The sequence below is a fragment of the Musa acuminata genome, chromosome BXJ2-5 (assembly GCF_036884655.1).
Source record: "Musa acuminata AAA Group cultivar baxijiao chromosome BXJ2-5, Cavendish_Baxijiao_AAA, whole genome shotgun sequence".
In the NCBI taxonomy this organism is placed as follows: Eukaryota; Viridiplantae; Streptophyta; class Magnoliopsida; order Zingiberales; family Musaceae; genus Musa; species Musa acuminata.
The window spans coordinates 39412355-39438034 of record NC_088342.1 but is presented as its reverse complement, the minus strand read 5'-3'; the positions used below and the strand labels follow the sequence as shown (position 1 = coordinate 39438034).

The 25680-nt window shown below is 36.3% G+C and overlaps 2 protein-coding genes across 3 annotated transcripts in view; one reads left to right on the top strand and one right to left on the bottom strand.

Moving 5' to 3' along the window:
• The window catches only part of LOC135584281 (phosphoinositide phosphatase SAC6-like), a 34340-nt gene extending 14790 nt beyond the window's left edge, over nucleotides 1–19550 (bottom strand). The window contains exons 1-14 of one of the 2 annotated variants that reach the window (XM_065109392.1): nucleotides 19434–19550; nucleotides 19000–19133; nucleotides 18840–18929; nucleotides 15487–15651; nucleotides 13106–13189; nucleotides 9569–9696; nucleotides 9401–9492; nucleotides 5350–5407; nucleotides 3298–3354; nucleotides 3176–3209; nucleotides 2996–3076; nucleotides 2699–2805; nucleotides 822–908; nucleotides 622–699 (exon numbers count right to left, since the gene is read on the bottom strand). In XM_065109392.1, coding sequence (XP_064965464.1) covers nucleotides 622–699; nucleotides 822–908; nucleotides 2699–2805; nucleotides 2996–3076; nucleotides 3176–3209; nucleotides 3298–3354; nucleotides 5350–5407; nucleotides 9401–9492; nucleotides 9569–9696; nucleotides 13106–13189; nucleotides 15487–15640 — 960 coding nt within the window. In that variant the 5' untranslated portion in view covers nucleotides 15641–15651; nucleotides 18840–18929; nucleotides 19000–19133; nucleotides 19434–19550. Of the gene's footprint in view, nucleotides 1–621; nucleotides 700–821; nucleotides 909–2698; nucleotides 2806–2995; nucleotides 3077–3175; nucleotides 3210–3297; nucleotides 3355–5349; nucleotides 5408–9400; nucleotides 9493–9568; nucleotides 9697–13105; nucleotides 13190–15486; nucleotides 15652–18120; nucleotides 18409–18839; nucleotides 18930–18999; nucleotides 19134–19433 lie in introns of those variants that run through there. The other variant, XM_065109391.1, reaches the window with a different exon arrangement.
• Nucleotides 19551–22478: 2928 nt separating this feature from the next.
• LOC135612756 (G2/mitotic-specific cyclin-2-like) lies at nucleotides 22479–25520 on the top strand. The gene is made up of 12 exons (XM_065109390.1): nucleotides 22479–22762; nucleotides 22874–22937; nucleotides 23017–23107; nucleotides 23193–23249; nucleotides 23337–23382; nucleotides 23461–23613; nucleotides 23723–23863; nucleotides 24054–24143; nucleotides 24247–24468; nucleotides 24572–24670; nucleotides 24751–24929; nucleotides 25038–25520. The coding sequence occupies exons 2-12, from the start codon at nucleotides 22883–22885 to the stop codon at nucleotides 25186–25188; spliced, it is 1284 nt and encodes a 427-aa protein (XP_064965462.1). The 5' UTR covers nucleotides 22479–22762; nucleotides 22874–22882; the 3' UTR covers nucleotides 25189–25520.
• Nucleotides 25521–25680: the final 160 nt, after the last annotated feature.

Below are 25680 nucleotides of genomic sequence, written 5' to 3'. Positions count from 1 at the left end.
GAAGGCACAAGAGTGTGATCCATCAGATGTTGTGTTAGCCCACAACAGCAGGATCCCACTATGTGACTGGTTACCAGTAGGAAAAAAAAATTTTGAGTATTTGCAGCTCAATGGGGCCAGCAATAGACCAAGTATATAAATTCATCACCAATGAGACTGAGTTTATTTATATGGACACCTAGGCTTTAGGACACGGTCATCTAAAGTTTTAGACCCAACCCCATCAGATGTTGACCAACTCTTAATGAACTGATGAGTACACCATCCTCATTATGGCATCTCTGTTACCACTGACATTATCCATTCTGGGTTCATGCTGGCATCCGTATTCTGGATTCATGCAACAGTCCCATGCCAACACAGTTCAATGGTATTAATGTATGCCATGATGCAAATTCCATTATGCTAACCTAAAACAGAAAAGAACTACTACTCTAACAAAGGCGAAAGGCCTACTACTTTTAACAGAAAGATTAAGAATGCGATATTTAACTACAAAACCAAACAGTTTGAGTTCATGTTGCACAGATTATCTTATTCTTTGACTGCATTTACAGATTTTTGACAAAAGAAAATGATTAAATATAAAATTATAAGATAACTATGTTACAGTAAGATTACCTTGTTGACAAGATCAACAGCTAAGACTGAACCATATTTATTACTCAAATCCAAGAAGTGACGTTCAGCAACACGACACTGTCAAAGAGAAAGGATAGGATAATCAATGCAGATTGCATTTCATAGGCAACATAATATGATTCCTTCTTCCTAGAGAGCTAAATGTAAAACAAACAGAAACATGGATATATAGCTCTTACCGCTTCCTCAGGCCTAACAATCTCAAACTTAGGTTTATATGTCAAATCAACAATCTGCTCCCATAGAAATGGCATGGACCCTCGAACCTACAAGCATGAGTTACAGTACAAATCTCAGAAAGTATGTAAAAAATTCAAATGGTATAAAATAAAAAATAAAGGACAGACAAATAAAACTAGGCATATGAAGTAACTAGATAGCTGAAATCAAGTTCTTTTCCACGAAGAATTCTGCATAAGATACTAATTGATTAGCCACAAAGAAGAAAGCCTAACACCTAAGGCTAATCTCAAAAACTTTATCTTTCGACATGGAAATATCCTGGAGTTTTATGGCATTCTTGAGTTGAAAAAGAAAAAAAAAATTGTATCACCCTAGAACCTCATCAATTGTTTTTCATGCTTTTAGGTAGGGTTCACCATACCAGCCCATACCACTCAATATGAGCAGTTCATACTGGTCTGACAGAGGACTAGTACACAGATTGCCCTTTAATGGTCGGCATCATAACCTGACCCCCTATCGAGCAATACAGGGTTTGTATCGAGCAGTAACAGTCAAAATCTTACCGTTACTGACTTATACCAGTCGATAATGATCGGATTTCGATCGTTACCGATCAAGGGCTGGCATCGCCCTATTTCAGACATTCAAACTGACTATTTGAACCACAAGAAAGGGTTTTTAATCCCTTTCCTCCCCCCTCTTTCAACTCATATCACTCTTTCAATATCTTCGACTCTCTCAAATTCATTCTCACTCACATCTCTCTCTCTCTCATTCTCATATTTTCACTCTTCTAAACTCAACAAAGCAACGATTTTTAGATTTGATTAAATTTGAGAAGATTAAGAGGAAGATCCCCCTCGATCAGAACATGGCGGAAAGAACCGAACAACATCGAGTCAGACCGCTCGAGGAACTAAAGACACCTAACCATCACAGTCGTCCGCCCAACGTGCAAAGGCAAACGGGAAGGAGAAGATAGTAGCATCAACCACACCGTTGGAAAGATTGAGTCAGGCAACGAAATACCTTCTCAATCGCATTCAACAACCTGCTCAATCCAGAGTCATGGCAACGACGTGCACAACAATGCCTCAACCCGCTCAATCACTATTCTTTCCTAATTTAGATTATTTTCGCTAAAATTATACTAAATTTATATTTATTTCCAACTTAAAAACCCTACTCTAACTTTTTTTCTATTTTTCAGGTATTTTGGAAGCTATTTTCGATGTTTTTTGGGTGTACCATCAGTACCCCTCAATACATACCATTGGTCGGTACATCGGTATGAACCGAAATTACGAACCTTGCCTTTAGGATTATATGTAAGCACTGTTTTAATGTAATGCTTTTAAGATCGAGTGCAAGTGCTAAATGCAGTGAAAAGTACAACAGCACCACTTGAAAGTACCGCAACTTTCGTACTCAACCAAGCTGCCTGAAAACAAACCTGAGAAAACATGTTCTCTTTGACCCAATTTAGTTTCACTTTAGAGTGGTTGGTTCACAGTGGAATCCGATTCTGATAGCACCATTTGTATTTTGGAATAACAGACTGAGCCTCCATGGCATGCTGCAAATCTGGTTAATGACACCATTCATATCTTGGCTAATTTTTCTTATGTAATACTCTCCTGTACATTTAGGGAGAGTAATCAATGTACAAACTGACTAGAAATATTTGCTAGGACTACTGAGTCTTCTTTTGTTTAGGGACGGGAAGGAATTCCCTCTTTTCAAAGGTTTTTGATGTGCTGACCTCTAAAGCACAGGATGTACCCACTTTTTGAATTAATATAGCCTCTTTCTTTTTTGGAAAAAAAAAAATCACTTTAGAGCAACTAAGACAAAAGAAACTTGAACTCACTTGGACAAAGGATGCTGTAAATCCATTTGATTGCAATATCTGTTCAGATTCAACAAAATTTGCAACATAGCCCTCCATGTCGGCTCCTCTTCTCCACATCCGAGTACCTTCAAACAAAATATAGCTTTAACAATATATCATTTTATTGCAAGAGAACAAACTAAAAATTGAGAAAAGGTTGAGCCCATTAGATAATGTGATAAGATTACTGCAATTTGATCTTTTCTTCTTGGTCAATTTGTTACAGTTCAAATAAAAATTCCAATTACAGTCTCACTAATTATAAACAGCAAAAACCTGTTCTCCTTGTGCATCTACGTGCAATTAAGGTAACATCAACTACTTTTCGACCAATAGCTGCTTGGAAATTTTGGTAACCTGATACACAGTTAAGGCTACTGAAAGAAAATATAATAAGCTGCTTTAACCTTACAGTGTAAAATTAAAAAAACGATGATCAAGAAAATATCAGGATACTTCCTTGAATGATAGGTAGCACATATGAATCCAGCTGCAGGAATATTGTCAAAGTATTACCATTTGTTTGTTGAAAGGAACATGCTAAATCATTGAAGAATTAGTTAAGAAATACATATTACCTTGTTATCAATGAGTGCTTCCAACATGTAGCTATTCCAAAGAAATCTAGGTTCTGCCTGCAAAATAGATTTATTAAAGTGACAAAAACAGCAAGTAAAATCTATTGTTGCTGACTGATATACCTAGAACAAAGCAATCAAATAGCATAGACTATAGAGAGTGTATATAGAGCATTCATATATACAAAAAAAATTAATAATATGTCACCATAAGGATTTATACATGACAAATATCTACCATTGCTGCTCACGAAAGACCAAAATAAAGATTATGATGAAGCCCAAGCATAAGTTATAGATTTAAAGATCATTTAAATTAAACAGATTAATTGTTTGACTGTTTGGCCCAAACATGTTTTTTTTTCACACCAAAGAACCAATTTTTGAATAGGCTTCTGTTGTCTGTTGTATACTGGTAAATACTGCTCATACCGGGCAGTACACACATGACTGATGACACAACAAATTTTAGTTCATGATCTCAGTTTTGATATGCCAAATGGGATCATTCCAGGCTTAATCAGTTAGTAGCAATGACAACGACAACAAACCATAATTTTATTATCTGAAGTCAGCTACATATACCTTTTTTTTTCTCATTGAGCTCTGTATATAGCAATATCCTTGGTTGAATCAAGGGCATTTAAATCTTTATTTGTAGCTTCTATTTTCTAGTAGCTTAATCAGCTAGTAACACTTACTGAAGAATTCACAAGGACACCCAATCAAGGAAGATGTTGAAATCCAATTGACCTTGTATGTAACTCAAGGACATCCTAGGCTCCTAGCTTCATTTCCAAGCACTTCTGAACTTTGATGATTCTAACCTCTTTGGCACATCTGAAGTTTGTCAATTTTTTCCCTTTGTTGTTGAGACAATTGTTGTGTCCATGGATTCAGATAACGGTCAGCATCGGATGTAACAAATATATTTAGTAGTTACTAGTTACTCGATCGATCAGATTGATATTGGATCATATGATTGAATACTGGTCAGTCAGTAATTTTTTTAGTATTTTTCTGGTGATACAGGCAATATATTGGCCAGCTAGATTATGAGAACTGGTAGTTGACTGAGATTTACATTCCTGGTTACTAACTGTTAAGAAATTGCATTGAATTGAATCTCACGTTATTAAGTGCATTGGTTAACTAATTGTTAAGAAAGTGCATTGAATTGCAACTGATTAAGTTTTTTTTTTTTGTATTATTAGTATTCGATACTATTTAATGGTGATCAAGGTGCTACTCACACCCTGTACTTGTCATCATCTACCATGTTTCTAAATTCTAACTTTCTACTATGATATTTATTGATGGTAGCATGAGATCATAGGAGAAGAAAACGATGCATCTTAATTCAGCATATTTCTTCACTTCAGGATTAAGCAAGATTGTTGAAAAATTGCAAATATGATGTTCTTCACAATTCTGCAGGTCTAGGTGACAAAGAATGTTTAGAATACTATGTAGATCAGTTCAGACCTGGCCTAAATACGACCCATGGACCTTCAGGCTGGTTGCTAATTTGCACGTGGTCTTCAAGATCTCTAATTCTGACTACATGGAATGAAAAAGCAGGCTGTGCATAGCCTGTGTAGCTAATAAGGTAGGAAAAGGCGTGTGATTAGTAGAGAAGGATTAGAAGAAGAGGGAAATAGACCAGGTTGGCCAAGGTAAAAAACAGCTACTAATTCTTTCCCCTTTAATTCCCCAAATATAAAAGAAGTATTTACAGAACATCCATAGACTAAGCAAACATCCAAAGACCATTCTCAATCACGACCCTTAGGATAGAAAATATTTCTAACTTATTACTTGAGCTAGCTAAGCTAAACAAAAATGTCCTAATGGCTAATTCAACTCAACTCCTAATAGAAAAAGCTAATAAATGCTCTTTACAGTGTCAAAAATCAATTTGCTACAATATATAACACTTGTCGCCATAAAACCAAATCATAATAAAGATTGTTAAAGGAACTACAGTAAAACTAGATGAGCTGAAAACCATTGAAATTTGTAGGTTATATATCAGGGTTCAAACATCCAAACCTGTCTCCAAAGAGGAAGCAGCTTAGACTCATTGCCTAACTCATGTAACCTCTGTAAGCTGTAAGTAAATTACAAAACACAAGCATTACAAAACATCAAAACAAGATCTAGTGTGGCTTTGGTTGGTTAAAGTCTAAACTAAAAAAAGTTTGAAAAATTAAAATTACTATAATTAATATACTTAATATTTAATAAGACTAGTAAAAAAAAATGCAGGACAAAGCACTATTGTTGTATACATTGCATGAATGAGTTTTTTGGGGGGAAGCATAACCAGCATGGTGATCACTATAGTCAAAAGCACATTTGTGGTTTAGCCCTTAAAAACATGAACACCAAATCAATTTAGGATTTAGGACACCATATTTTCAGAACATAAAATTTATGTGATTCAGTTAATTGTAGTGTCAGTAGGAAATGACCATAATTCAACTAGTTGACCGCTTAGTGGTAAAAATATTCAAACTATAATTTTCCTAGGAAGGCTCAAAAATCTCAAATGAAAACATACTTATTCATCTGAATCTGTACCAATATTCAATACATTAAGAAATCCATTTTACTTGTTAGCCTAGCCTCAAATTATCTAGATCTCATTCATGGTTGCATAATGCACGAACACAAACACCCCCCTTAACCTTTTTCAAATAGTCTCCTGGTATAAAAGTTGATTAGTATATACTAATGAAGCAAAAATACTTTGTGTCCAAGAGTTAACCTGATAGCAATCATCAAAATGCTGACACTAAAGAAACACCAAAGTAGACAATGAGGACACAAATAAGCTAAGTAAGAAGTATAAAACCATAGTTGAAAAGAAAGAAGATTTACAGTATAATGCAAAAGATTAGGCTTATCCAAGACTTTGACATGTTCTAGACAAAAATAACAAAAAATGATCACAACATTCTTGGTGACAAAGCATAAATTAGGATAAGATGAGAGAAAATCATTCAAGGTGATTCAACTCATCTATATTTGAAAATAAAAGAATCTCAAAATGTATCAAGGATCAGCAAGGAACTTCAAAAATTTTGAAAGGTCCATTGCTTTGTTAGATGAAATATTCTTACTAGGAGATAATTTTACTAAGGGCGAGCCTTGGTACAACGGTAAGGTTGCTACTTTGCGACCCGAGAGACCAAGGTTCGAGTCACAAAAATAGTCTCTTTAAATATTTAAAGGTAAGACTATGTACATTGATTGACTTAGTGCATGAGGCTCCATCACTATAAAGAACATAGATGAACTAAAACTAAATATAAATTAATCAACTCTTGACTTAACTTAGATACCTGGGCTACATCACTATAAAGACTAACACCTCATTAAGATAAGACCTTAATGCCAACACAAGAGATGACTTTCAAAAACTTATTAGGCAAAATAATCTCATTTTGGGGGTGTTCTAGATGGTGTATATCAGTACCATTGGTTGTTATAGTTCATAGGATCTATCAGATTAATCAGAAAACCATCAAAGGTTGGCTTAGTGTCAAAGATTACTGTTAGAAATGTAAAATAGAATCCCCCACCTTTCTAAGGGTATATAGCACAACAGGGATTGAACAAAGAAGAAACTGAAGAAATTAGTTTCAAATGTCCAATAAATTGACCACCTCAATCTGAGATATCTGATATACACCAAAAAATATTGTATCTCTGGTTTCTTTAACTTTGTTGATTGAGGATTGGTGAGGTTCTTTGGATCATGACCAATCTGAGAAAAAGAGAAGAAAAATGAAGAGAAGACAAAAGAATGTGGAAACAGAGACATAAATTCATATGTAATATATTAATAGTTGGTAAATAGCATATGATAAAACAATCAAAAGACACATAACATTGTGCAGAATTATCTTCATATTAAATAATAGCATATATAATGACACATAACAAATAGAAAGCAACAAGTTAATAAGACTCTAAAAGTCAAACACCATAAATATATAATAAATAGAATAAATTAGAGCATAAAATAAAATCATGAAAGCACATACAAAAAGTTAAATTTTTATGTAGTAACGAGTGATCATGTCATCAAATTTTCTAAATACTAATACAAATAAAAACAAACAACTTTAAACTCAAAAATATTTTTATACAAATTAATCAAAAGTTTAAAACATTGAACAAAATAACCAAACATTTCCCCAGAAACCCAACTCTCCATATCACTCACATCCAACCTATCAGATCTGAATTTAATGTGTTATTATGAATTATCATGTTGTCAGTCCCAATTATCAAAATCTTGCATCCAAAAGAAATGGTCAGCTTACGATTGGCTCAGAACCCAAAGACCTTCCACTCATTCTTCCACACCAAGTCAAAGAAAATAAAAAAATAATAAGAAAGGCCAATCAAGGAAGTGGATAGTTGCCTCAGAACCCACAAGAGTTCCTTAATACAGACAAGTTTCTTTTTTGCCAATCAGTATCAACTATCAAGTATATACTCTTGGAATTAATAGGTTTCAACTTTCAATAGAACCATCCCTAATAGACAAGGAATTGAAGGAGCATACTATAAGCAAAGAAAAAAAAAAGGACTGTGTTCATTCTTCCCTTACTTTTATGGTTGGTCTTGTCTTAGTCCTATAAATTCAGATAAGTGGTCATGTCAATGTATCTTTTTCTTCCGAGTTCTGTCCACTCTTAACAGTTTTCCTAGCTCTTTAGTCTAACGACTTCTGATAACTTGCTCAAGGAACACCTTATCAGTATCGTGCAGGCCAGGCATACCAGTAACTGTGCAGACTGGCACACATACCTATTGGTACCAGCATGCTGTACTACAGTATGGTATGTTGGTGCATACCAGTTTTCCCACGAAAAAAGCCAGAAAAAAAAAAAAAAAAAACCTTTTTAGTATTTTTCTCCTAATTTGTTGGTATATAAATTATATTTAGATAAGAATTAAGTATATTAAAACAATAAATGAATAGAAAATCCAGGTTATAAGGGGGCAAAATTAAATTTATATTTTTTATTAGGAACTTTAATCACTAATCTAGAGCTTGATTACCACTAATTGATGATTAGGTACTTTATTGATTGGTAATGATTTTCGATCGTATTGGTTGATACCAATTATTCCAACCGATAACAGGCCAATTTTCTGCATATCGTACAAAACAGGATGGTCCAACCCAGTAAGGTCAACCGATGGATGGTACGTACCACCTGCTTCGTACTGTTGCAAGTGGTACATCAAACCTTGAACTTGCTATCCTCTTCACTGAACCAGCACGACCAAGACATATGCTACCAATTCTGCTACCATCTAATTATATACAAACAGATCTGACACATACAAGTATACAAGACGAATTTTTCACAGGTTGCTAAGCCAAATTCCAAGAAACACTTGCGTCTTCCTTGCATAACTTAAGCAAGAAGTTATTTGGTAAGCTATTTAAGTCAAGACAAAAAATTAAGCCTTGAACCATGGTATGGTTGCTCATTGACAACCTAGATGGATAGGGTGTAGGTCATTGAAATGGTTTATCAGCAAGTAAAGTTAAGACTAAATTGACCTTTCCAGAAAATGCATTGGCAGGAGCCTAATGTATCAAGGCCTGCTGCTGAGGAGGGGCAATTGTCACCACCATGACCCTTGCTTGGGGAATGACAATTACAAGGACTCAAAGAACACTAACTAAACTATCCTTGTTACTTCCAAACTCCCAAAAATCCCACTTCAAAAAACATGAAAAAAGAGTGGAAAAGGAAAATCTTAGATAATTGGGAAAACTCTCAACCTTGTTAAACACAAATCAATGAGCCATGCATGTCACCCATGTATTTTTTATCATAAAGTGAGATAATTTTGCATATTCTGTTTGTCACCAAAATTCCAATAGAATATACATTAATCAGGAATTGGTTTCTCAAGTGATTCATAGGTGTGTCTTAAACTAGCTCTTTATGTAGAAACAATATAAAAGAGATTAACATGTCAACAATATTACAAAGGAATTATTTTATCCAGCTCAAATAAAAATAAATTAACAGCCACATAAATAGAATTAGTTAAAAAGAATACTCACCAGAGTGTTAAATTGACATCATAGGAGAAGTACAGACCTGAAGTCCCCTCTGCAGCATTTAGAAGAACAGAGAACTCAGCTTCCATCTTTTTCTGTCAACATACATACTGACTAAGTCAAAGATATATAACGTAAATAAATCAAAGAAACTATAAAAATGTTTTCAACCTGCTCAGCAGAGGAATTATTCAGAGAATGATTGCATGGAAGAATTTGCATGCCTGAGACCCTGTAAATAGCATGCCCTAGGTAAGATCCAACACTTTCAAGCTCCGTTATAACCAATAAGTATGTTCCTGCAGCATGCAAATTGAGTAAGTTAAAAGGAATTTCTTAATGTGACAATTGCAAGTTAGAAAATAATTTTATAAAAAGAAAATTGCAGTTAATACAGAAAACAAGGGTGCAAGACATTATGAAAATATATCCATACGACTATCTCCCAACAAAATAAGGAAGAAAACAAATTTTGCAAAAAAAAACATTCAAGAAATCATAGACTGACGTTACCAATGAACTGGTACATAAGATTGGTACTACCAGTTGTTACACCAGGGTTTACCACATAGTTCAGGCCCTAAACCAGGCCTGAACTGGGCACCAAGTTCACCCGGGGTGTCCAAATTCAAAAGAGGACTGTATAGCCCTCTTAATCTAGTCGAACACAAATTAAGTCATCAAGGATAGAAATAACTTTTGGATTTACCTAATTTTGAAGAAATATCCCATCTTCAATTCCAACTCTCTCCCTTAGAATTTGAGCTTCTCTTTCGACAAATTCTTCAACTTGCAAGATATTTGAGTGGGATTTGGAAGGGTTTGGGGTAGATTAGATGAGGGAAGAGGAGAGCGGGGAGGGCGGCTTGCTGGTTCGGGGAAAAAGGAGTAAAAGAGGACAGAGGACTGTTAAGCCACCTTTTACGGCTCAAAAGATATCCATTCAGTTAGACCTAGTTCCATCCTTAACGATTATGGGTTCAATTAGACGAAGAGATTAAAGGGATTTCTACAGATCGTATATGATCACCACCCAAGTAGGGCTTCGTTCACAAAGATCAAGCCCCAAATCATGCGGATCTAGGCTTAAGTAATATGTAGGAAACAACCATAATATAGGTCTTGTTTAGGATTCCGAATGGCCAAAACCATGTAACAGACCCATGCCAGTGTACCATGTGTATGACCAGCACTTGTTGGTCCAGCCAAGGACTGGCACAGGCCCAGTACCTGATATGTCAAACCATGTGAAAAAAATGAAACCATCTCTAGACAAAATGAAGAGAACATTATCAGCAAGCAACATATGATCAAAACCAAAACAGTTTACCAATAAAAAGAAGAGGATCTCCAGTGATGGATTTGATCAGCACCTTCCATTACATGGTCATCAGAGACCTTTGAAGATTTGCAAGCAGCTAATATGCTCATAACATATATGAGTTGGATTAATTACAACCACGGTTTTCAATTTCGATGTGTACCGCCCAGTACGGGCGATATGTCCCAGTTCAAGAGGATATTGGTACATGGATCATCCTCTACCGGGAGATACCAATGTTTTGACTGGTACCGAGGCATACCGACCAGTACCGCCAAAATTTCAACTAGTACAGAGGCATATCGATCGGTACGCCCTGGCATGATAGATGAAAGTATTTTTAAGGTTTTATAGTGTACCGTCGGTACGCCCTAGTATACCAACGGTACATACTGGTATGTATCATACCGAGCAGAGCTCGGTATATCGATACAGACTAGTATTCAAAACCCTGATTATAACCAAGGTTTTAATTTTTAAATACCTATCGGTGTTCCAGGTCAATAACCATCATATCAATTGAATGCGGTAACTCAAAAAAATATTGAATAAAATCAGGTTCCACATCACACATCTATCATTGATCAAGGGTCACAATTACAACCACCAGTGACATTGCTCATGTTCAGCAATATACTACTATGCTCCAACATTCTTACCAGCTTTAGTCAACATGTGATCTGATCTAGAACTACGGCCAAGGTAACCATAATTGCTAAGGATGATTCATACTCTAAACAAAAGTGAAAACAGTGAACATGATGGTGTTACATGACCAAGAATTTAAATTCAATTTATTGCTTATTTCAAGAACCTACCTGACTGGAACAGTAACATTATACATACTGATACTGCCCGGTATCCTTAAATGAACTAAGAAAAATAAAAATTAATGGTGTTGTACTAGTATCTAGCTCAATAAATTCAATACCCATACTTGGTTGGACCAGTAAATATTGGTCCATTCTTGTCGATATTGTTGATCATTGAAATCTTGAGCATGACTACCACATTTGAAAGTAAAGATCAAGATAGCTAAAAAGGAATTTATCCTTTACATTGACGTTAGTAGCAACAACAACAAAGCCGTAAGTCTCAACTATTTGGGGACTTAGTAGCCATAAGATTAAATAATCCACATCTAAAGAAAAAAGACAGTAATGCAAGTTAGATGACTGATCCATTATATAGCATGCATCAGGATATATTCAAATGTGCAGCATGATAAGGTATGCAAATATTGTAGTAAAAAGGATGTCCACTCAGTCATACGGGAATTGAAGTGCAAATTTGAGCAGCAGTTATAATGCTCTGTGTAAAGGGAAACTGCAAACACCCGTTCAAAGGCTTAGTTTTTCAGGGGAAGCCCACCAAAGCAGGATTTCGGACAGTAGCAGGGGTGTCGAATCAAAGAATTTAGTTCAAGCCGATGATAGCATGTCCCATGCCAGTCATGTACTGACATAATACAGCATGGCATCCTTACCAGCAGCACAAACCAATATTGTATCCAAGATCATACCAAACAGACCCCTTGATGTAACTGTGCTAGCAGAAAAACAAATCAAAAATCTCTGTAACTCAAATCGACAAAATGTATAGTGCTGTAAACAGTTCACATGACTGCATCCTACAATATCACAAAAAAAGTTTTAGCAGATTATTTGTTGATGTTGATATTGTCTGAAGCGGGTACTCAACTAGCTAAAAGTTGCTTTTAGACCAATGTTGGTCCTTTACAACTGGATGTATGATAGCCTAGTGAAGTTGTTTTTCAATAAATTAACAAGATATGTATATTTTTTGGCACTTTCTACTGTTCATTCTCCTGTTGGAAAAAAGAATGCACAATATATATTTTAAACTTCCATGAATTGCACTGATCTTGGCCCAAATTATTTTGCTAAATGAAATTCTTTGTTTTTGTTTATTCACTACATCTAATATTTCCCTTCTTCATATTGTCTTTTTTTTTTTGGCTAAAACACTAAATCAACAATCCCATCCAACTGGTCCCTCTAAGTCTCAGTCCTTTATGTCATTTTTGATCCAACACTGATCCTATCCCTGGAACATTCATTAAAACATGCAATGCTTTTAGCCGACAAGATTTGACCATGTGCTTTGCCATAAGCACATTTTCAAATCTTTGTGGCACTTGAGCTTCTATTAACTTCCTGCTTAAAAACAATGTCCACTACCATGCAAGAAGAACAATTGACACTAACTGGATGTCCACACCAAGTATTCCTCAGACAGACATAGAATCTAAGTTGTACAATTCTTTTATATTATGCCATCCTACAATGAAGAAAATATTATGAAATAATCAAATGCGCATGACAAGAATAGCAAATAGTCAATGCTAGTGATGGTAATGCACATACCTACTAAAAGCTTAAGCATGCCAATCACACCAAAGATAGTACGAACATTTGGAGATTCCGTCGCACTGCATTTTGAAAGCTCACCTGTTCATAGCACGACATAAATGAAACCAGATGAACCTTTTCTTTATTAGTTTAAACTTTAAAATTTGTAACTTCCTTAGTATAACCCAAGAGCCATTAAAAAATTTGACTAATTAGTGATACATAATAAGATCAAAATAATTCCAGTACTAATTAGTGATAAACAACTTGGTAAAAGAATCCTTGGATGGAAAAAAAATTATGACCATTTTTGCTATCAGAGATGATATAGGCAGACGAAGATGGAGAATTGGAGAAGCTACCGGATATCAAATAGAACTGATAAAACTCAAATGCAGGGCCACCGCAATGGATGACACTTTTACTCAATCATGTAATTTGACCCTAAATAAAATGACAATGCACAATTTAACAATTTTACATGATATACATGTGCGCATATGGACATGGTTCACAATTTCATATAGTTACAAACTTACAATTGTGGCATAAATGTCATAGAGAATTGTACAGCATATATAGAAAGAAAGTTTTGATGAATACATTGGAGCAAAATGATAAACACATCATGTTGAATGTGTTTTCAAGAGTTGGAATAAAAAAATAAAAAGAAAAAATAGTTGAACATTAAGTGAAGTATTTCATTCAGTGAATGATCTTCACCATTTCTTAATCTACTCACTCTTTATTTCATATCATAGTGAGCAGTAATATGCTATATAAATCATATGGGGACCAAAATTTGATTCTTTCCGAGTAGGGAAAAGATCAAATAAAGAGGCAAATAGTTATTAAGTGATATGATGAATATCCTATGCCAATCGAGACCTGACACATGGATCCGATAATGACAAAAAGCCAATGGTGCCTCCCACGTTAGCATAAATCATAATGGAAAGTATCAAGTATCAACTATACTAGAAATAATTAAAGGATATTTTCCCAACCTTATATGGTTAAGATGTCTAAGACTTTATGTAGAAGCCTCTCCGGGTACGAAATGAAACAAGTTTTGACTCCATAAGAGTCCCTCAAACCACCTTGGTCTTTCAACCCTAACCTCTGGTACACACTAACTTCAATATTGGAAGGCCCTCATTTGGCATGCCCCTGGCACAAGGTTTGTAGGAAGCATCCAAGTCAAAATTTCAAGTCGAGGTCTAGACCAAGAGCCTGGCAAATCATCTACTTCAAGAGAACTTTATCTCAAGCCGAGCTTCCTCAGGAGGTTGGCTTGGATTTCCACCATCCGAGTTCTCATCAGGTTTTCCACATTGGGATTTGACCAGATATATTCATATCTTAAAAGCAATAGGAATCAAAGATGAAAGCCAGGTCAGATCAATTTCTATGTATCAGATTGTCGATCAAATTTGATACTAACGGTCAGATTTATAAATCTACTTGAATCTTAATTGAATCTTTATACTAATCATGTCTAGATTTAAATAATGTATCAATTTCTTGAGCAAGCATTAGTCACATTTTATGGTGGTGTATTCAATTATTTAAGGACTTCTAATTTACTTTGATTCTTACTCGACCATTGAAAGCACCAAAAGATGATTTGATAGGATGAATATCCATCTCAAGTACAAAGTCAGTAGGCTGGTTATTTTCCACCCAAAGTAGAAATAACTACAGCTATTATAACTATCTATGTTGGTTGCTTTTTCTAAATTTTATCCTTATCTACTATTCTAAACAGGTTAGCATGCATGAGATCAAGTCTGTAACAGCCATTACAACTCGGGTAAATCACTTGGATGCTTGTTAATGAAAATAAAAGTGCTTTATATAAGTTGTATAACAAGACTACAGACTGTAATTTTAAGTTCTGAATTCCTCTATATTATTGCTCCACAAGAGCATGATTGTTGTAGTAAAGAAGAAATATATCAGAATATACCATGTCTCACTTGGTTTACTTCCAGTAGTTTCCATCATTTAAGCTCTTGTTGCCACCAATCAAAGACACACAGCAGCAGTTTTCTCACAACATATATAACTTCATCGATGATTGAAGGTCAAGAGTTTGCTATCTGTAAAATTTTCCTCACATCACATGGATAGTGAGGTATAATGGTCAAGCTAAAGAACAGTTATACTATAACGAATCACTGTCTTCCCATATTACAAAGACTCATATGGTTTGTGTATTCATCAAAAGTGAAAAAGAATATTTCAACCATCTCTGATGTGGGCATATATGCACACATAAGATGATAAGGGATTAAAAAAGGAAGTCCTGTTACCATGCTTATGCTATTTCAAACAATATTAGGGAGTGAAAATAAAGGAGTCAGCAGAACAACAGCAGGGCATCAAGAACAAACCTATTAAGTTAATTGATCCGTCAAAACGACTGATTGACAAAAATGACTCGGCAGTGCCATCGATTGGTTCAAGTATATACTTGTCTGGGAATTGCCATAACCTCAATCGTGTGTAAAGCTTTTTCTCAGGAGTGCCCCTATTTGTATCATTCATGACTGGATATGCTGGAAAGTAAAAGACAAGGCATAGACATCTCAAGTCATTTGGTTACACGAGGTCCAAAGACTCCAAACTAATTCAATAATAGCATAATCCATTGAAGAGGAAAATTAGTACATGAAGAAAGTAACACTAGAATAGCAATTCAACTCTGCATATATCAAACTGCAACTGCAACGACCTAGTCAGGGCAAACTATGAATCTGAAATTCCAACCCGAAACGCCTATCAATAAATACTGTTTGATGAATTAGCACATATAAATGAGAAAAATATACAATCAAGACTCCAATTTGCACTTCCATTGTTTCATGACTAAAGAAAAAATAAAACCACAACAAATATATGATTACTTGATTGTTAATGTAGCGCATAAGTAATTGGAAATATTGGAGAATAAAATGGTGGCATTCAATAATAAAATAATAATGATCTTAAGTTTTAACTTTTAAGACACTTGAATCTAATATAAGTTACCAATCTCCAAGTCAATGCTATCATATTCCAAGGCAAGACATCAAATTTCAAAACCAAATTCTCAAATTCCCAAACAAGTTCTAAGGCACCATAAATAATAGCATTTTGTAAATTGTGTCCTTGTAAATTGAGGTCATTCATTAATTAAGGTTGTTGAGAGCCAAACTAATTAATAAGATAGGAGATAGTTGAGATATTATATGTATAAATCACCCATAAGATGAGAGAGGGAGAAAGTTTGGGAGGTAAATCATTGTAATTGAGCTTTTAGCTCTTTGCTATCCTAAAAAACGAAAAAGGAAGTTCTCTGTTCTTATAGCTTAGATTTCCTCTCACCCTCTTCCCCTTCTTGTTCCACATCATTTGCTATCAGAACCTTGCTATTCTCCTGGTCTACTTCCCACTTCTTATCGGAAATAGAGAGGACAAAGGGCAAGGTGGCAAAGGAATGATGGGACATGATAAAGATGAAAGGGATGAATAAATTGAAGCTCTACAAAGACAAGTTGAAGACCTTAGAATGCATCTTGAATGTCAAGAAGACCATGGCTCTAGAAGCTCAACACATGACCATGCAAGTGACGGGTCCAGGATCGTGAAACCCTTTGCATATAAACAAGCTACAAGAGTGTCAATTATGGCGGGATTTCTACATACAAACATCAATATCAAGATTGATTTGCTGGAGTTCCTTGGCCGATTTCAACCTGAAAAGTTCTCAATTGGCTCAGTGACTATGAGAAATTCTTTAAGTACAGGAAGTTGTCAAATTCCAAAGCAAAATACTAAATTTCAAAATCAAGTTATCACGTTTCCAAAGAATCAAGTTGCATGGCAAGTTTGGTTATAGACACGCTCCATTGTTCATTATCTGACAGGGGCAGAAAAAAAGTTCAATGTGATGATATCTGATGTTGCACAATTTTGACATCGTTCAGTCTGATGTTGCATAATTTAAAAATGTTTTATAACTTGTCCTTGTAAATTGAGGTTATTAACTGAGATTGTTGAGAACTGAAGTATTATATTCTATAAAATGTAGTTCAGAAAATTGAGATCCTAAATGTACAATAGAGGAGAGGAGGGGAACCTGGGAGGCAACCTTGAATTAGCATATAAATCATTGTAAATGAGTTTTAAGCTCTTAGTTATCTGTTATCCTAGGAAAAGGAAAAAAGAAAGTTCTCTTTTCCCTTATCCCATTGCAGATAAATGCAAATTCACACTTCAAGAATTCAGACAGCAAACCCAAGAAAGTAAGAGAAGATAAATCCCTAGAGACTAAAATCTAAGAGAGGAAACAAGAAATTCTAGCAAACATATGATTTTTTTATCACAAACATAAAGGTTCAGCGAGCGAACCCACAGAGAAGAACAGAAATCTCGACAAATCAGAGAGAGATCCCAACATAGACAGCATAAACCCAAGAGATGGAAAATTTTATATAAGAACGAATCTCCGGCAAACATACTAGTTCTTGATCGCAAACAGAGAGACAAATCCCCAAGAATTCAGAGGTCCGACAAGAACCAGAATCAGACAAATTCCAATAAAATAAACCGTTAAAGATGGAAGATCAAAGGTCCGACAAGAGCAAGACTCAGAGACACACATAAAGGTTCAGAAAGCGAACCCATAGAGAAGAATAGAAATATCGAAAAATCAGAAAGATGTCAGAAAAAAGAGGGAAAATTTTAAATAAGAACAAATCTCCGGCAAACATACTATTTCTTGATCTTAAACAGAGAGACAAATCCCCGAGAATTCAGAGGTCCGACAAGAACGAGAATCAGACAAATCCCAATAAAATAATCAGTAAAAGATTGAAGATCAAAGGTCCGATAAGAGCAAGACTCAGACACGCACACACGATTTCCCGATCTTAAACAAGAAGGCAAATCCCCACTTCAAGAATTCAGAGAGATCACAAACCCCAAAAGAATTTGAACCTAAGATAGGAGGAGATCAAGATCGAGGGTTCTTAATCGTTGGTTACCTCGAGGGCGAGAGAAGAAGGCTTAACGAGGCGACAGTGAGGGCGCGGGGGGCTGGAGAGGAGGAGACGAGGGAAGGGGAAGAAGTATAAATAGGGGCGGGAGAGGCGGAGTTGGAGGGATCTGAACGTGCGGGTTTCGCGGTGGGGAGGGCCAGCGATCCGCTAATGGGAGCGTCCGCTGCGCAACGCCGCAGTCCGCTTCAACGGAACATGGGAACGACGACGGCGCTGAACGAAGGTGAAGAGCTCACCAAGTGCCGGTCGTGTCGTGTGCGTAGTCGGATGCCACGTAAGAGCTCCGAACTAATTAATTATGTGATTGAAATTGGGTCAGACGTCAAACCGATGAAAGCCTTAATGGATCAATTAATTAGGTGATTGAAGGTTCTGAGTTTGTTGTAAACGCTTAGTGCACAAATTATGTAATCTTTGAATCTTCTAAAATGAAATTGATTGAAACGTATGTTGAATTATTTATCTAAAAAGAAACAAATATACGAATAAAATGAAGAAATTTGAGTTTCTTTATTTTTGTTAACATTCTTAATGACAAAATCAACTTCAATCAATTACTGCCGCAAATAAAATGAAGAAATTTTTTGGGAATATTTGAAGCTATTACATTTGAAAAGAGAAATATGGGGAAATACTTTAGAAATCAGAGTAACACTAATCGTAGAGAAACAGGGAAGTCGCAAATGTACTTAAAAAGGACTCACTTTCGCACGCCTTGCATTAACAACACAGGTGGGAACTGGGTACCTCTCTGCATGTCGAACAGGATCATACCTGGAAGGGAAGTAGTTCACCTGAAAGCAACAATCGCATGAAACAGTTGGACAGAATACCTTTCGAGGAAGTAGAAGAAACTTAGATTACCTCCTCATCCCTGTGCATGAAGTTCCTGAATCCATCATGGTGGCCAGAAGGCATGAGGCCAAAACTCCAGTCTGAAGAAGCTTTTCATCTGAATCATGGACTTCAGGCACTGTAATTGCTGGACAGAAGGCAAGCTGCTCATTTACAGAACCCCAAAAAGAATCATCAGCAACGACTCGAACGATCCAAACCTTCCGCGATACCCAATAAAGAAGGAAGATCAATGAGAACAGGTGCACGGATTAAACAAATCGGTAAAAGATCAGAACCAAAACAATGAACTCGAACCATTCGATTTACAGCGAAAGATCGAGAGAAAAAAAACCAGGGAGACCAAAGATTCGACGATCATTCGACTTCCTTAGTTTGGGGAAGAAAAGAAGAATAGAAGATTAGCTTTGATCCCTCATGGGTGGACGGAGTTGATACCCTACCGTGCAAGGATCCATCTCAATGCCTAGTGGTTGCTTCCCTCGGACAAGAACGAGGGGGAGAGACGAACCCCGGTGTTGTCGATCGCCAGCTTCCCAAACGGGGCAGGCGAGTTCGTTAAATATGTTATCTCAAGTCACTCTGGGTCGAATCGAGCATGGGTTGGTGATTTGCGTGTCCTCGGATCGGATTCAGGTTTCAGGACAAATCTGGCGGGGCCCACGCTTAAAATATTGTCGATGAGCAGTAAGGCCACTGGCACGTGTCAGTTTTTAGTGGGATATGGTAGCCGTCTTCTGTGCATGAATGCCAGTATCGGATTTGCCTGGTTTAATATACTTTGTTCGAGTGCCGTGCGTTGGGTCGGACCGCGTGTCATTTGGACGCGTTTCGCTTGATAGTGGGCTCTTGCTGCCGTATTTTGTGTTGGCTCGCGCGTACTGGATCAGCTGTATTCGCTTTGCGTTGAATTGGATGTGGGTTTGGTGAGTTGTGTCGGGTAGGGTTCAGGATTTAACTTAAACAAGTGGGAGCATGAAATGAAGGAAGTCGATGAGGTAATCCATGGCATCACTCGACGTGGATGGAACCAAATATGGCAAAGTAATTACGTCCGTTGAATGTGCCATCTGTTGGTGGTTTTAGCTCTTGGTTCTAAGTGCGTTTGAGAGAGGTTGTTTGATTAGGTAATATGCTGTTTTTAAGTGTACGTAAAGTCGAGATAAATATATTGGGCTAATTATAGATTAATTTATATAATTAATTATCTTTAGCATCGATCCATGTACTTTTGAAAATTACATTATAATTCTTACAAGTGAAATATCATAGAGTTTGTTACTGAACACATGTAATTAATTATCTTTAGCATCGATCCATGTACTCTATCTCACTTCGATTTTTTACTAACCACATGTGACATTTTCATTAATAGAATCGATCGTGTGAGAAAAAATAAGATTAAATATTTTATTTTTTAAATATAAAGATCCTAATGTAATTTTTGAAAATACAAATATTAGGATCTTAAGGGTAGCTAATTATAAGAGTAGTTTATAATTAACTTAATTATATTATAATAGATATGTTAAATTATTAAATATAAAATATATAAATAGATAAAAATAAAATAAAAATGAGATAGAATCATATAAAATAGCATGAATATATTTTTCATGCATTTATGTATATATATTATGATGAGATAATGTATTTATGTATATACATTATGATGAGATGATGTGACTTGATAACACAACCAATATTTTTTGAATATGTAAGATAATTTTATTGAATAATACAAAATAAATTCTTAGTGTCACGATTCACGATATCTAAAATACTTATGTTTGAATTAACTATAATACTTAAGTGTTTGAAATGGAATCATTACTCTAGAATAATAAAAATATCTAAAATACTTATTCTCTTCCCCTCTCAACATGGGATCAAGTTTAAGATAATGACATTTCAATCAAACTGAATTAACAACAAAACAGGAAGACGAAATTTAGAATTTTTCTCATACTCATTTCAAAAATGCATCAACTCTAGCAAAATTTGCAAGAGAATGAGCGTCTCCTGAACACATTCTAATTGCAATGCAGTGGGCGTAAGATGACATTGTCAGATCTGAAAGAAGCATCACATTCCAATTGCACTCCACTGTTTTGAGTGTGTTGGCTGCAGCCATTGGGAGGGAAAGTTGTCCACTGTGCAGGGAACACAGGCTCCTCCTAACACTTCCGAGTCCCAAAGCTTTTACTTTCCCTGGTCAGCTTTATATTCTGGTAATAAGATCTTTTATTGGTGCCTCTTCATTTAGTATGAAGAGGTTTTCCCATTCTCTTCCGCTTTATATATATATATATATATATATGTATTATTTGAGTGAAATTCAAAGAAAAAGCCTTTTCATTTTGAGATTTTGCATTGGATTGGTCGGTCCGCAAAATTTACCGATCCATAGTTTTAGTTTTACAGTATTTTTTTATAGATTTATGATAATTTTTAGAGAGGTGGTAGGTAATATAGATTTCAAGTTTTTACATATATTATTAATCATAAACTAATAATAATATATATTTAAAATAAACTAATTATATATTATTCTTATAATTAGTTATTTTTAACGATTACTTTTCAAAAGTTACTTTGAAATTATTATATTTACGAAAGTGAAATATTTAACCCGTTACTCCAACAAAACATATTTTTATCCCTATGATATTATCTTTTTAATTTTATATGGAGATATCAATATTTTACTTTCGTAAATATAAAGATCTCAATATAATTTTTGAAAATAAAAAATTTAATATGATTAAAATATTTTTTATAAAGGTTTTAAAAATATTATAATTATATTTAAAAATATGATAATATTATATAAAACTAATATAATAGTGAAAAATATTATAGATGCTTAATTATCACTATTATTCATGCTTAGTGCAAAATTAACCTAAATATTCTAAACATTTCAAGGATAGAAAGGTAAAAACAACTTTGATGTTATGATTACCAGTTTGACATGAACAGTTGCTCTGCCCAATGAATTCAAATCACCATATTGGCCCCACAACTTTGTGGAACTTTTCTCATTAAAAAAAATTGTTTCATTTATTTGATGAATTTAAGTCAACAATAACAGTTTCATCTGATCCTGAAATGAATCTTTTTTGGATTTGTTATAATTAAAAATATTATTTTTGTTCTTTTTGGGATGCGTGAAACAATTTGATATGCACAGTTGAACTGCAGCTTTCCGACACGCTCCTTGGACGACCGGGACAGGGCATCAGACGGCTGTCAGTGAACGGTAAACATCGATTACCCTATGGGACCACCGAGCCATGGCCGTCTGATGGACCCCCGAATTCCCCTCACAGAAAACCATTAAAGAAGGAAACGCCGAACCGTTGCGTGCGAACCCATGAGAATTCGAAACGCAACTAACCGTTGGAAGGTCGAGTGCGGTGTATCCGTCCAGATGTGATCCGACGGCTTTGATCTACCGGCCGTTGGCTTTGATCGCCACCGGGGGAAGCATATCCGGACATCGGCCCCTTCTTCACGTCCAAAGGTTCCTTCTTTTCCCCCTCGACCCTCTCCTTTTTGTTCTCTTCGAAACCCCATCGAGGAGAGAGAGAGAGAGAGCGAGTTGTCGAGAGCGGGATCATTAGGTCGGCATCGATCTGCCCGATCCCAGGGGGACGCAGCTTGGTTCAAGCCCTCGCCCCCCAATCGGAACTCACGGCGAGCTGAGGGCTGGGACCTCGGAGTCGCGAATTCTACTCTGTCGATCGCAGCGAGGAGGGGAATTTGGAAGGTTCCCATTCGTTTCTTGGTGATGGTTTTGTTGGTTCTTGGCGGATCGATCCGTGAATCTTCGAGCTGTCTTGGTTTCTTGGTTTATCTTGTAGTTTCTTTTGGTTTCCAGGTGAGGGAAATGGATAGAGTTGACGAGAACAGCCGGGGCATGATGAAACCAGCGACTTTCCGAGGTTCTTGCTAGAATTCACTTCAAGATTCTGATGTTTGGATTCGAAATCTCAGCTGAAGATTTTCCTTTTGCCGTCACAGATATGGGCGATCGAAGAGCGTTGAGGGATATAAGGAATTTGGTGGGAGCGCCACCGTATCCTTGTGTGATCAACAAGAGGGGATTGACAGAGTAATGCATAAAAAATCGATCTTGTCTTCGACTGATTGTTTTCTCCTTCCTATCTAATTTCTCTTGCACTCCTTCGATTCCACAGAAAGAGTAATTTGGATGATAAGAACCCATCGTTCGTGGCTCGACGGCCAGTGACAAGGTTGGTCTGAGACCGAGTTAATTTTTCTTTCCCATCCTCTTATGTTCCCTTGTCTGGCTTTAACCGGCTGATGTGTTCGTTTCCTAGAAAATTTGCGGCTACATTGGCAAGCAAACCACAAGCTTATCGCCAGGTAATTTCGCGCGATTAAATGATCAAGAAATGTACTATTGTTGCTCTACAGAGATGCTTAATTTTGTTTGTGGGACAGCATGAGCAAGTGGGAAACGAGAGCCAGCACGAGATGTTGCCACCATCTGTATCAAGTTCAACTGCTTTGGATAGTTCTATTGCCATCGATGTGGATAATTGTAGCTTAAGTGACGACATAGAGTTGCCCACGGTAGAAGAGATGGAAGAAATGGTCTGTCCCAAACTGCTTAGCGTCTTTTGATGGGAAGAATTTTAAGTTCATGCAATTGCTATAAATGTACTTCATTTATGAGCCATTTTAATTGCAATTAATGTTGTAGGATAACTGCGATCTCAAGGAGGTCGAAATGGAGGATATCGTTGCTGAGACTGTTCCGGATATCGATATCTGTGATTCAAATAACCCACTTGCAGTGGTTGAATATGTAGAAGAGATATACAACTTCTATAGACAAACCGAGGTGAACTTTGACCCCCCAGTAATATGAAAGTTACTTGCAGTGATTTATTTGAAACAATGCATTGATCGATCTGGGATTAAGACTCTAAATGCTAATTATTCTCACTTGAAAAAAGCTACTAATCGAATCATAGTTCTTTTGCTGACATGATTGCCATTACCTGACATGCAATGAATGCATTCCTATACAGGTTACAGGTTGTGCGAGTCCCCAGTACATGTCCCACCAATTTGACATCAATGAAAAAATGAGAGCTATTCTCATCGACTGGCTTATAGAGGTGAAACATGACATTGAATATATACTATATCCTCAAGAATCATTATGTCATTGGTCACTAATTTTATATACTCCATGATTATTCCTGAAACTTTCCTCCACAGGTGCACTACAAATTTGAGCTGATGGAGGAGACTCTCTTTCTAACTGTAAATATCATAGATCGGTTTTTAGCGAGACAAACTGTGGTAAGAAAGAAGCTTCAATTGGTGGGAGTTACAGCTATGCTTCTTGCTTGCAAGTACGAGGAAGTCTCTGTCCCAGTGGTAGAGGATCTAGTGCTCATCTCTGACCGAGCTTACACGAGGGATGAAATACTTGATATGGTAATAGTCTTTTTCATGCTTGTGCAGTCATGGCAGGCTGGCTGCCATAAATAAAACTCTGGAATAGCTGAACAATTGTTTTTTATTTAACTTTTGCGAGCAGGAAAGGCTGATCCTCAATACATTGCAATTCAATATGTCTGTGCCAACTCCTTACGTTTTCATGAGAAGGTTTCTCAAGGCAGCCGACTCTGACAGAAAGGTAAAGACTTTCTTTTGTTTGGGTGTTAACACATGTATGCATGTATTGCACATATGGATGACACACTTTCGCAAATCCAGCTAGAGCTTCTGTCATTCTTCATCATAGAGCTTTGTCTGGTCGAGTACAAAATGCTCAAGTTCCGCCCTTCTCTGTTGGCTGCTGCTGCAATCTACACTGCTCAGTGTTCTCTTAGAGGATTCAAGTATTGGACGAAAACTAGCGAGATGCACACTGCCTATTCAGAGGAGCAACTCCTGTGAGTTCCCGTCTGTGTCCCTTGTTCTTCATTTGATTGATCTCTTTGTGTTCCTCCTGGATTCCAGTTCTAACATGTTTATTTCATTTATTGATGGTCGTGTCTCAGCGAGTGCACTCAGCTAATGGTGGATTTCCACCAGAAGGCTGGTCTGGGGAAGCTGACTGGGGTACACAGGAAGTACAGCACCTTCAAATATGGACACACAGCAAAATCAGCACCAGCTCTCTTTTTGACGAACACTGGTCTCCAGTGCTAATTCTCCGCTGGCGAATCCTAACTTTAACATGACCGATTTACATGATGAACCCAGTGCTGGGTGCAACAGAAGTTGCAGAAGCTGCAATCGAACTGTGGGAAGTCAGTTCATCCCATGAATTCTTCTCTTATTTTGACTATGGGGAAGTCAGTTCAGCTGATAACTTTTAAGTGCTTGTTCTGCTTTCTACATTTGATGTTGAGACTGTGCAAAGATTTCATTGCCGAATGGAAAAATAAGATAATTGGCATTTGTAAAATGTCTTCGACTTTACAGATACATCTTGCTATTTTACTGCGAACAACAATTAGCAGGAAATATGAACAAATGACCAAGTGATTTTTAGGTTGCTTCTGATGAAATTTAGTTCTTGTTGCTCGTTTGTTTGGATGATTAGTTTTTGTTTGCTATGTTCTGAGCTAATGAATGGCCATTGATTGCATCGTCCCGCTTCTAAGAGAAATGGGTTCTTTCTCTCCTCGTATATATACA

Bases quoted from the DNA above. Each gene is read 5' to 3' on its own strand.
- LOC135612756 (XM_065109390.1), top strand. From the start codon at position 22,883: ATGGATAGAGTTGACGAGAACAGCCGGGGCATGATGAAACCAGCGACT. The intron at 23,108-23,192 runs GTAATGCATAAA...TCGATTCCACAG, and splicing joins AACAAGAGGGGATTGACAGA to AAAGAGTAATTTGGATGATA. The intron at 23,614-23,722 runs GTCTGTCCCAAA...TTAATGTTGTAG, and splicing joins TAGAAGAGATGGAAGAAATG to GATAACTGCGATCTCAAGGA.